Raw genomic sequence first — 13,324 nt, 5'->3', positions numbered from 1 at the left:
GTGGTAAGTAGACCATTTTATTTCTACCATAGCTACACAGAGTGCCTTATATTGGAAAAAATTAAAGAGACTTAGTGGATGTTTCTAAATAAGAGTCTATGACCTGCTGGTTAAAGAGAGGGACAAACTGAGTCAATTGTTCAAATGTATCATTTGGGGCTGGAATGACCAAGTCATGTATTTATTTTGGCTCTGATGGCCACATAAAGAATAAATAGCAGGGACTGCTCTGGTGGTTCAGTGTTTAGGACTCCACCTGCCAATGCAGGGGACATGAGTTTGATCCCTGGTCCCAGAAGATTCCATATGCTACAGGGCAACTAAGCCAGTGCACCACAACTACTAAGCCTGCGTGCTGCAACCACTGAAGCTCCCGTGCCTAGAGCCCCTACTCTGCAACAAGAGAAGCCAGTGTAATGAGAAGCCCACACACCACAACAAAGAGCAGCCCCACTTGCCACAACTAGAGAAAGCCTATGAAGACCGAGTGCAGCCAAAAATAATTTTTTTAAAAACAAGAAACAGCAGAACAGAGGAAAAAGAGAAGAGCAGTTTCTAACGGGTGTGACGCCTGTTGGATGGGGTCAGACACACCATGGAGACACTGCTGGTCTGTATTCTCAAGGTGGGACCCTGGCCAGTAATGGCCCCCGAGAAGGAGCTCTGTGCTGCACCCCTGTCCATGTGGCAAAGAGCCCAGCAGAAGGCCCTCATTTGGATTTTCAGGAAGGCGGCCAAGAAGAACCATTCATTATTCACAAATGAACAGCCAGTTAAGACAGCACTCACCCCCCATTCCTTGTGCTGGAGCTGAATACATTAGCAGCCTGAAGAGGAAGGGCTGTTGGTTTATTGTTCCAAGGAAATTGCAATGTTATTTGTATTTTAAAAGTGTGATTTTTAAAAATACATTTTATAAAAACCTCCAAAAAAAATTCACTTTTACATCCTTGGGCTGTTTGGTTGTGAAACAGAGTCCCCCTAAAACAAAGCTCCCTTATCAAGTTTATGATTAATCTCTCTATCCAAACCTTTATTCCCTTTCTTGTGCCCTCTGACCTCAATCCTGTGCTAACTGAACACTAATCAACCAGAGTAAGATGACTAAAACTACTATTGTCCATAACACTGTTAATGTACTGTAATTGATGTTGTAGATGTCATCATTAACGTACAAACACAGCTTGTTTCTTCAGGGCAGGATAAGCTAACAGATCCCCAAACCACGGACCACCTGGCCAGAGAATTGCAAACCAGAAACATCCTAACCCCTGAAATTATGATTAAGAAATGTCACAGGCTGTTGATCCCAGCTTCCTTGGTCTTCCCCTTTAAAACACTCTAACTCAGAGACCAAATTGGAGTGGACCTGAGGCTTATCCCCATCGCCCTTGCTTGGTGCCCTGCAATAAACGCTGTGCTTTCCTTCGCCACCACCTGCTGTCAGTACACTGACTTTGCTATGCAGCAGGTGATGGAAACCTAAGTTGAGTTTGGTAACAGTTGTTCTTTAAAAATCAGAGGAATCCCTAAAATTCTCTTTATTATTGTGGTGTCCCAGGCTTTTGCCTTATGAAGTTATAATAGTCCTGTCAGTATAATAGCCACCCACTTTTATCCTAATGTCATTAGACGCCCAAAAACGTGTAATAATCTATCTCCAAAAAACACTGAAGTTTTAAAAATATTCTATAATGTAATAGTTTATTGCTGTGGTTATTTAATAAAGTCAAACTTCCTTATATTTAAACATGTTTTTTGGTCAGAATGACAATCATCAAAAAGTCTACAAATAATAAATGCTGGAGAGGGTGTGGAGAAAAGGGGACCCTCTTACACTGTTGATGGGAATGTAAATTGATACAGCCACTATGGAAGACAGTATGGAGATTCCTTAAAAAACTAGGAATAAAACCACCATATGACCCAGTAATCCCACTCCTAGGCATATATCCTGAGGAAACCAAAACTGAAAAAACATGTACCCCAATGTTCATTGCAGCACTATGTAATAGCTAGAACATGGAAGCAACCTAGATGTCCATAGGCAGATGAATGGATAAAGAAGTTGTGGTACATATGCACAATAGAATATTACCCAGCCATAAAAAGGAATGCATTTGAGTCAGTTTTAATGAAGTGGATGAACCTATTATACATTAGATAGGATGAGCCTATTATACAGAGTAAGTCAGAAAGAGAAAGATAAATATCGTATACTAACACATACATACAGACTCTAGAAAGATGGCACCAAATAATTTTTTGCAGGGCAGCAATGGAGAAACAGACATAGAAAACAGACCTATGGACACGGGGAGAGGGGAGGAAAGGGTGAGATGTATGGAGAGAGTAACATGGAAACTTACATTACCATATGTAAAATAGATAGCCAATGGGAATTTCCTGTATGTCTCAGGGAACTCAAACAGAGGCTTTGTATCAACCTAGAGGGGTGGGATGGGGAGGGAGATGGGAGGGAGGTTCAAGAAGGAGGGGACATATGTATACCTAAGGCTGATTCATGTTGAGGTTTGACAGAAAACAATAAAATTCTGTAAAGCAATTACCCTCAATTAAAAAATAAATAATTTTTTTAAAATCAAGGTTTAACAAAAAAACATATTTTTGAGCAATTTTAAGGAGATAGTTTTATCTTTACCATAAATTAAGCAATAAATTCATGTTTTTGTTGATAAACTGATTGGAAAATGAAGTGTTAACAGGCACCATGTTAAATACTTGCGAGTGACTGCTTGAAATTAATAGTGATGAAAACGTTCAGGAATTAGATACACTCATACCTACCAACCAAGCCTTGTGTAGGGAAATGACAAGTAGTAAGATGCTGAGGGGCTAGAAACATGTGTCAGTGGCTGAGAGCTGCCAATAAACATCTCCCGTATACTCCTCTCCAAAGACTTGTACATGAAGGATAAGGAATCCTGAAATTAAATGATTACAGACAGAAAAAGACATAGCATAATCAACAAAGCTACCACTTCATGTCAAAGGCATTAGACTTTAAGAAATAAGTTTGAGGTTTTTTTAACATTTATTTATTTATTTGGCTGCACTGGGTCCCAGTTGGGGCACACAGGATCTTCAGTCTTCATTGCAGCACGTGGGTCTTTTAGTTGCATCATCTGAACTCTTAGTTGTGGTATGTGGGACCCAGCCCCCTGACTAGGGATCAAACCCAGGCCCCTGGGAGCACAGAGTCCCAGCCACTGGACCACCAGGGAAGTCCTAAGAAACATGTTTTCACAAGTGCTGAAAAATAACTTATTGACTCCTATCAACATGTAAGGAGACTTAAGACTGGAAATTAGGAGAGTGAAATCATACCCGCAATATATGCTCAGGGATGGGAGTTCTAGCCTAAAGGTCAGGACCATCACGAGAAGAAAGAGTCAGTTGAGATTAACCTGAACCAACCAAGTTAGGATAGTCTATTAATGTGCAGGATGTAACCAAACAAAATAATTGTTAAAAAATTAAAATTTTTAGAAGGTAAGTCCACTCAAATCTAGAACTATAAATATATTTGTGTATATATATATCCACCTTTTCTCCCCACAAACAAATGAACTGGAATGCCACCACGATGCCAGAAACCCTCCCAACCATATTCAGATTGAGAGGCTGCTGGATTTGCTTTGAGTCCCAAGAAGCTGGGAAGGCATGAGGGGCTGGAAGCTGTGTGCAAGAGAAATGGGGGGACAGCAAGGCCCCCAGCTTAGGGTGCCGAATTGTTCTTAGTGTGGTTACTGCAGACACACACATACAAGAGTGGGCCCAAGCAAACTGGCCAGGCACTAGATCCATCCAAGTTCAGGGAACACAACTCGAAATCCACCCCAAGTGACATAAGATCAAATGAGAACTGTCGGCTGCCCCAGAGCAGGTTCAGCTCAGAGCCGTGGGGAGCCCTGGACGCCCAGGCTCCAGAGAAGCACAGCTTAGAAGAGCCCTGCAGGAAGGGACTCAGCCTTCTGTTTTTCCAGTCTAACCTCTCTGGCAGGTCGCCCCCTGATTGCTCACCTGAGGCCCACTTTTGGCTTCCTCTTTCATTCAGAAATAGCCATACCAGGCATCACGCCAGGCCTTGGGAATGTAAACGCCTTCTCTTACACAACTTTTCCTTTTGTGAAGGAGACAGATACAAATAATTGCAGCATGCGTGATGTGTGTTTGGACAGAGCTTCCTGGTCTAAGTCTCGGTACATTATTTGCAGAACTCATTGCAAAATGAAAATGCAGAGCTGCTTGTTCAAAAGTTATTAAGAATTTGACCCTCCTCCACTGCTGGTGAGAATGAAAATTGATACAACCACTATGGAGATGAGTATGCAGTTTCCTCAGAAAACTAAAAATGGGATTTATTATATGATCCAGTAATCCCACTCCTGGGCAAATATCCAGAGAAAACCATGAATTCAGAAAAATACATGCACACCAATGTTCATTGCAGCACTATTTACAATAGCCAAGATATGGAAGTAACCTAAATGTCCATCAACAGAAGAATGAACAAAGAAGATGTGGTGTGTGTGTGTATATCTATTTACACACACACACACACACACACACCAGAATACTACTCAGCCATAAAAAAGAACAATATAATGTTATTTGCAGCCAGATGGATGGACCTAGAGATTATCATACAAAGTGAAATAAATCAGACAGAGAAAAACAAATATCATATCATAAGCGGAATCTTCAAAAAATGATACAGGGAACTTATTTACAAAACAGAGACTAACAGACTTTGAAAACAAACTTACGGTTACCAGAGGGGAAACAGTGTGGGAGAGAAAATTAAGTTTGGAATCAACCCATACCCACTGCTATGTATAAAATAGATCATCAACAAGGACCTACTCTAGAGCACAGGGAACTCAATACTCTGTAACAATCTACACAGGAAAAGAATTTGAAAAAGAAGGGCTATATATGTATATGTATAACTAAATCACTTAGCCATACACCTGAAAGGAGCACAACATTGTAAGTCAACTATACTTCAGTATAAAATAAAATTTAAATTTAAAAAAGGTAAGAATGTTAAGGCAATAACAGCAGAACATTAAACCAAATATGGGGAGGGACTTCCCTGGTAGTCCAGTAGCTAAGACTCCATGATCCCAATGTAGGGGGCATCAGTTCAATCCCTGGTCAGGGAACTAGATCCCACATGCTGCAATTAAGATCAAGTGCAGCCAAATAAACAAATATTTTAAAACTTTAAAATGAGTAAATAAACCAAGTAGGCGGCCCTTCTAAGCATGACGAAGGGTACCTTCTACATGACTGCACAGGCGGCGCACCGTGAAGCAGGCTCTATGGGGCCCTCACCCAGGTCACAAAATCATTTAAACCCTTCTCTACAATCTGATGCCGATTCCCCTTCCTGACTCTCGCAAGTACTTTGATTCCTTGTCTTGTGTTCCGGGCAAATAAGACTGCTCAAATTTCCAAACATCCTGAAACTTTCCTAACCCATTACCAGAAATACATGCTCAGTGACGAAAAACTATTAGTTGGCTACTATTTAAGGCCTAACTCAGATTCCAGCTTCTGCATGAAACCTTCTCTGATGACAGTTACATAATATTTTTTTAATCTGAGAGGCTGTGTCTCTCCTCCCACCAACCATGGTATAGTTGCATCTTACTCAGAAATGGTTAATTTTGTATTATCACCCCATTAGACTAAAATTTTCTAAACATCAGAGACTATTTCCCTTTCATCTTCTATCGCCCCAGCAGAATGGCTGACACTTAAGATGATCTCATGGAGGAACTGGATAGGCAGTGGCATTCCCTTGGTGTGGGGCTTTGCACTATGAGCCTGCAATACTGCTGACACATTTTGCACCAAGGACAGAGCAGGAGTGACCCAAGGGCCACCTTGAGCTCCACTGGGCTTTCCAAAGGCCACTGAGGTTCAGACCTTCGACATAGGATGTCTCCAGAACAAACCAGACTTGAAGACCAAGGATACTTGTGAGCCTGGCTCATGCCCAGATGACTTTCACTGAACGATTAAACAGCCAGTGATCCTACAAAATGCAGTATCACAGGAAGCAGAATGTACCTCTCCATTAAAAGCAGAAAATTCTTACCATGGTCCAGGAATCCACACTAAAGAACACTCCTCTTTTGGTATAGTTTATATGCTTTCCAATATTTTTAGTTAGGGCTGCAGTCACATTTTTATGAAAACCATTTTTCTGTACTTTTGAGCTGTTAGAAAGAGAGAGGAATGAAATAGTTAAGACTGAGGAAATAGCAACTCACCCTTATTCAGGGTGAATTGAAGATGTAATCAAGTTAACCCCAGGTTAAAATGTCATAAAATTTTAACATCTGCAAGTTGAAGAAACAGCAACACAAAAAGCAAAATTTTAGAAAAACTTCTATAGGATATTCCACAACACCTTTTAATAAACCCATTTCCAAGGTTGAAAAAGCCAGTCCTTACAAAAATATTTTCTATAGCCTCAAAGTTCTATAAGTGTATGAGTTTGAATTCTTTCCAGATTACTAAAAAAAAAATCAGAAGTTAAATCAACATTTCATATTAATGGCCCAGAAATGGTCATAGCTATTCAGGAAACTGGTATGCAAGTGGACTGATTTTGCTTTAAAGACATGGGAGAATTAATTATACAATAAAAATACATTTTTAAATCCTATGTTTTCACAAGTCTACATATCAGATCCCTAAAAAGCCAGGCAGGTTTCAGAAATGCTTACAGATGGGCCACAGATGAACAAAGAGGGCCTAAGACATCAGCCAGTGTAGGGACCCCAACAATCTAGAGTTCTTAAACCCAACCTAAAGACATTCAGTTATATTAAAACAAAACTTGCCTGATTCGAATAACTTAAACAGTATGGGCTTCCCTGAACTGTTTTTTGTACACTTTCAATTCTCTTGAAGCTCTGAACTCTCTCCTTAGCATCTTTTATGGCAATGATTTTCTTTTTGAGTATCTAACACTTGCTCGCCCTTAAATATCTTGGCCGAAGCATCAACTCTTCACAGGAAGTCTCCTGTGACTGAGTTAGGACACTCTGTGGTACATCATGAGAGCCCAGTGCTTGCCCTTCCTAACGCTCAAGGGTACTGACAAGTTCTCGTTCAGTGACCATCTGGCCACCCGCCAGGCCATCCATCCTCTGAGAGCAGAAGCTGTTTCTGTCTTGTTCACAATGAGGTCTCTAAATGCCTAAACTAGTTCCTGGTACCTAATGATGAGGAAATATTATAATTTGTACTATCTTATTAGTAATATAGTATCTATAGGATTAATATAGTTATTAAATGCATGAATAAATGGTTGGTACCCAACTCCAGCAGGGAGTACCACCTCATAGAATACAAATCAGACCCTCTGGCTCTTTTCCTCAGAAACTAACTGAAAGGGCTTCTCCCCACCAGTATCATTGATGGGAAGAATATGGTCAGTAATGGCAATAATGGTGAAGATGATAATATGATTAGCTATCATTTACTAGTTAGTGAGCAGCTTAGTAATGTGGTTTGCTAAGTTGTGTCCAGCTCTTTTGCAACCCCATGGATTGTAGCCCATCAGCCTCTTCTGTCCGTGGGATTTCCCAGGCAAAAATACTGGAGTGGGTTGCCATTTCCTTCTCCAAGGGATCTTCCTGATCCAGGGCTCAAACCCACATCTCCTGCACCTCCTGCACTGGCATGCAGGTTCTTCACCACTGGCACCACCTCGGAAGCCCTACTAAGGTGGTAATAGCTTTCTATCCATTCACGCACATACCACAACTCTGGGAGTATGGATATGTATTTTTTCCAGTTTTCCAGAGGAAGCTGAAGCTCAAAAAATAATTAGGCAACTTGTTTAAAAATCACACAATGGCAGCCCCGGAGCTGGAACCTCTGTCTACAAAGCCCATGTTTTCAGAGTCTACTGAGCACCCCTCTGAGTGAGATGCTCTTTTTCTGTGAGTCATTTGGGAATCCACTTACCCATGGGTGTTGTTTTGTTGACCGCCACATGTGATGAACAGAGGGTTCTCAGGGAGGTTGCAGTTACTGGGGAAAATAGTCAAACGAGTTAGGTGTTTTTCTACCTTCTGTTCAAGCATGAATTTTTCTGAGAATCAGTGTCACATTTCAAGCCACCTCCCCAAAGTCTTAGAATAGAGGTGTTTATGACTTAGCCAGACAGGACTGGTGAAGGGCCTGAGTCCTACTTAATAAGGGTAGATAAGCAGGTGGTGCCATGGTAACACAGACCACCCCAAACCACTGGTCACCCCCAGACTCAGCTTCCCCCTTCCCTCCCAATTCCATCTGCTGAGTTCTCCCTGCTGACAGGAACCATCTCAGAGTTAGAGACTGAAAGAAAATCACTCCCAACTGTGTCACCTTCTGCCCATTGATGTTTGGTGTTATAATTTCTCAGTCTCATTCCTTTCAAAGCTAAAATTTTTTAAATTGCCTGGTGGGGATTTCCCTGGCTAACACTTCACACTCCCTGTGCAGGGGGCCTGGGGTCGATCCCTGGTTGGGGAACTAGATCCCACATGCTGCAACTATGATCAAAGATCCTGGGTGCCACAACTAAGACCAGTGCAGCCAAATAAATGTTTTTTTTAATTTTTAAAATAAAATTTCCTGGTATTCCAGTGGCTAGGACTCTGCACTTTCATTGCCGTGTGCCCAGGTTCCATCCCTGGTTGGGGAACTAAGATACCATAAAGCCACTGGGCACAGCCAAAAAATCAAATAAAATAGCTGCAGTGCCTCTAACCTTTGCTTTAATAAAAATTAAAAACAAAAATTTACAAACTCAATAATTAAGTAGGTAACTAAGTCTGCCTTTTTACAAGTAAAAAGGCTCTGATAGAATGTAAGACGTGAACTTTCTCCCTAACACTGAACAGACACACTAAGAGAGCGGGGATTACATAAGAGTTTATTCTAGGATGAAGACTATTTGGAGGGAGAGGAAGACTGGAAAATCCCCTGGACAGAGGAGCTGCCACAGACCCTCTTTCCCCCTGCTGGCTGATGCTTAAGCTGTCCTTTCCCTGCAGGAGTTCTGTCTACGGTAGTCCCTATCCAGACCCGGCCCTACCCTGCCCAGTTCAGCAGCATGGGAGGGGCTCCATCCTGAGTGGTGTGGTTGGAAATGGGTTCTGAGAGAACCTCGGCTCCTTCAGACCATGAACAGATGCTGTGAGAGCCGAAATGTCTAATGTTGCAGTTGGAACTGGGGACAAGACCCGTCTACCCTGGTCTGCATCTGAGTCTCTGGTTGACATTCATCCTGGGTGTGCTGGGACAGAGCAGAAAAGGAGCTGGAGGTTGAGATGCTCTCCCATTGGGGCTGCATGTCAGATTCCAACAGAAGGCTGCGCCTTACAAATGCCTTCATTTCCGACTTTCTTTTGGAGTATGGGGCTTAAGTGAAATGCCCTCTGAAACCCTGGAGCCCTGAGTGCTCAATCAGGGTGGAGAGGAAGATGGCCATATCCACTGCTGGAGCATGGGGAGGTGGGCACCCCAGCCCACAGCATGAGGTCTCCCAAAAGAAACAGATGTTGCACAGCTGGGGAAGCAGATTCCTTCTCACCTGAGCCATTTCTCCCAGGTCATGAACTTGGCAAAATCTACCTCTCCATCCCTAGGACAGGAGAGACATCAGCAAACCCAACCAGATGGGAGCAAGTTGGAGTTTTGAAGTGACAGTTTCCATCCTTTCCCTGCTTCATTAGGACATGACAACACTTCCTGAGACTTTGTCCTCATTTGATCAACTGAAAAACCTGGGAGTTATGATGGGGATGGAACAGCAATACAGGGAGTGATTGGTAGGAGAAAGAGTAAGAATTCACCTGGTCCCGTTCTTTAACATGTAACTTGTCAGATGGTAAATATTAGTGGACCAAAACGCCATATCTTCCAGCCCTCCTAGGAAGTATTCTTGAAATTGTTCCACCAAAAATGGGGATTTTACAGAATAAGTGGGATAAAGCTATGGCAAAGAGAAAGAAAAATAATCTAATAAATAACTGAATCAAGTGCTTCTCATGGTATCTTTATAACACTTTCAATTCAGATTTTGAAGAATAAATGCCTTTACCTTGGAAATAGCTAACATCTCCGCATACCTGCAACATAAGCAATAATTTAGACTGTGAGTTGTGATTTCCACAAAGAAATGAAACAAACGAATGAAGAAAAAGTTCCAGCAACAGGTATCCACTATCACGCAACTGACTTTGAACAAGCAAAATCCATAAATCCAATACCCACACTCAGGCAGCTAAAGCATCGGAAAGTGTGTTAAGGAAGTCACAATAAAATCACTTGCAAATATTCCTCCAGTTACACTTACATTTCCAAGAACTGAAGGTATGAACAGTCAACAATGGCTTTTTTGGTGATGACTATTCGGCCGTAGAGTTCTCTATAAATTCCCAGGAGATCTTCAGCAGGCACATACCTGAGAAAAGCATTAGAATAAAATAAGGGCTGTTTTGATTCTGAAGTTGAAGATAACAACAGCAGTCACAGCAGCTACCAGTGATTCCAGGATTAATAGGTGCCAGACACCATGCAAAGGACTTTACATGCATTATTCATTTAATCTTGCCAACAACCCTGGGTGGTTGATACTATCACAGTCCTACTTCACATACAGGAAACTAAGGCACAGAAAAATTCAATAATTTGCCCAAGGCTGCAGAGCAAACGACTGGCACCCTAATCAAATATTTATACAAAGATAAGAAACTATGAGTAGCTCTCACAGTCAACAGAAGGGTCTGAAATGTGGTACTTGAGTGCAATCTCAGAAATGACAGAATGATCTCAGTTCATTTTCAAGGCAAATCATTCAACATCACAGTAATCCAAGTCTATGCTCCAAACATTAATGCCAAAGAAGCCGAACAGTTCCATGAAGACCTATAGAACTAACACCTGTTCAGAACTAACACCAAAAAAAGATGTCCTTTTCATCATAGGGGACTGGAATGCAAAAGTAGGAAGTCAAGAGATACCTGGAGTAACAGGCAACTTTGACCTTGGAGACAAAATGAAGCAGAATAAAGACTAACAGTTTTGTCAAGAGAACACACTGGTCATAGCAAACACCCTTTTCCAGAAATACAAGAAAAGCCTCTATACATGGACATCACCAGATGGTCAATACTGAAATCAGATTGATTATATCTTTGCAGCTGAAGATGGAGAAGCTCTATATAGTCAGCAAAAATAAGACTAGGAGCTGATTGTGGCTCAGATCATGAGCTCCTTATTGCAAAATTCATGCTGAAATTGAAGGAAGTAGGGAAAATCACTAGACCATACAGGTATGACCTAAAGTAAATCCCTTATGATTATACAGTGGAGGTGATGAATAGATTCAAAGGATTAGATCTGGTAGACAGAGCGCCTGAAGAACTATGAATGGAGGTTCGTAACACTGTACAGGAGGCAGTGACCAAAACCATCCCCAAGAAAAAGAAATACAAGAAGGCAAAGTGGTTGTCTGAGAAGGCTTTACAAATAGCCAAGGAAAGAAGAGAAACAGGAGAAATATCAACAACCTCAGATACCACTCTGATGGCAGAAAGTCAAGAGGAACTAAAGAGCCTCTTGATGAGGGTGAAAGAGAAGAGTAAAAAAGCCATCTTAAAACTCAGCATCCAAAAAAACTAAGATCATGGCATCTGGTCCCATCACTTCATGGCAAATAGAAGTGGGGAAAGTGGAAGTAGTAACAGATTTTATTTTCTTGGGCTCAGAAAATCACTGCAGATGGTGACTGCAGCCATGAAATTAAAAGATGATTGCTCCTTTCCTCCTTTAAGGAAAGCTGTGACAAATCTAGACAGCATATTAATAAGCAGAGATATCACTTTGCTGACAAAGGTGCATTTAGTCAAAGCTATGGTTTTTCCAGTAGTCATGTACAGATGTGAGAGGTGGATCACAAAGAAGGCTGAGTGCTGAAGAATTGATGTTTTTGAATTGTGGTGGTGGAGAAGACTCTTGAGAATCCCTTGGACAGCAAGGAGATCCAACCAGTCAATCCTAAAGGAAATCAACCCTCAATATTCATTGGAAGGACTGATGCTGAAACAGAAGCTCCAATACTTTGGCCACATGATGCGAAGAGCTGACTCACCGGAAAATACCCTGATGCTGGGAAAGACTGAAGGCAAAAGGAGAGGAGGGTGGCAGAAGATGAGATGTTTAGATAGCATCACCGACTCAATGGCCATGAATTTGAGCAAACTCCAGGAGACAGTGAAGGTCAGGGGAGCCTAGCATGCTGCAGTCCATGGGTCACCAAGAGTCAGACAGGACTTAGCGACTGAACAACAAAAAATAAAAGGAATGTTTAGTTTTGTGAATTCAAAGAGCAATAAAAGATATTTTTATTCTTTTGAGTTGAATCATTCTCAGGAATCATTTTTTAAAAACGCTCCAAAATAACTCCTCACCCCAACATCCTACTTTCAGAATACACAGTGGTAGGTAGTAAAAGAGAATTCTAAGTCAAGTTTTTGATTCAAAGGTATTAGTCATTTCAGTTGGAGGAAGAGCCACATTTTAAAAATTAGGTTTATACTGTTATCTTTTATCTTTAAGAAACCTTAGATTATACCAGACATAAATATAAATACAAACAAAACCTAATTTAGTGTATCTATAAGAAGGAATCTATTGAAATGTCCATTTTTTACTTTACAAGCACACCAGAATGGTCTTCTCCATAAATATAGCTTAAAAGTCTAGCAAAAGGCCTAACAAAAATATTTTTTTAGATGAATCACCAAGTTAGCAGGAAAGTGAAACTTTCCCATGGCCCAAAATAAGTTGGAGCTGGAAACTTTGGCAGGTAAGTGAGTGGGAAAGCCAGTTTTTGCCCTGAAGACATCTGCTAAACCTGGAACTTAGGTGGTGGTTTTTTTTTTTTCCCTCAGGTAGTTGTATGGCATACAAGAGACAAGAGCTAAAGTATAGGAATCAACCAAAGTGGGCCATTTCCCACATGAAACTCCTCATTAAAGGCTATACCTTCTGCATGAATATTAGCCAGAAATAAATCCAACATACTAACAAAGACAGCAAAGAAACGTCTGTCCTCATCTTGGAAATGGAAGGAGAGAGGGAAAGCTATCTCACCACTAAAATCGGTATCCACTACCCAACCGTATAAATGTTTGGTCTTGCATTCATGCTATCTGCGTAGTCAGAAAAACTTCTAGGGTTGAATATCATTTAAATGTGGTCCCAGTTAATGGTGCCTTGAGGTATC

General features: G+C 41.2%; 1 protein-coding gene across 4 annotated transcripts in view; it reads right to left on the bottom strand.

Annotated features, from left to right (window-relative positions):
- Positions 1-13,324, bottom strand: part of GPLD1 (glycosylphosphatidylinositol specific phospholipase D1) — a 59,265-nt gene that overhangs the window by 17,443 nt on the left and 28,498 nt on the right. For all 4 annotated transcript variants that reach the window (XM_027525184.1, XM_027525182.1, XM_027525183.1 and 1 more), the window contains 6 exons: positions 10,391-10,498; positions 10,136-10,163; positions 9,888-10,027; positions 8,014-8,079; positions 6,131-6,251; positions 2,809-2,945 (listed from right to left, as the gene is read on the bottom strand). In XM_027525184.1, the coding sequence (XP_027380985.1) occupies positions 2,809-2,945; positions 6,131-6,251; positions 8,014-8,079; positions 9,888-10,027; positions 10,136-10,163; positions 10,391-10,498 (600 nt within the window). The remainder of the gene's footprint in view (positions 1-2,808; positions 2,946-6,130; positions 6,252-8,013; positions 8,080-9,887; positions 10,028-10,135; positions 10,164-10,390; positions 10,499-13,324) is intronic.

The sequence above is a fragment of the Bos indicus x Bos taurus genome, chromosome 23 (assembly GCF_003369695.1).
Source record: "Bos indicus x Bos taurus breed Angus x Brahman F1 hybrid chromosome 23, Bos_hybrid_MaternalHap_v2.0, whole genome shotgun sequence".
NCBI lineage: Eukaryota > Metazoa > Chordata > Mammalia > Artiodactyla > Bovidae > Bos > Bos indicus x Bos taurus.
This window is presented reverse-complemented; position numbering and strand designations above follow the sequence as displayed.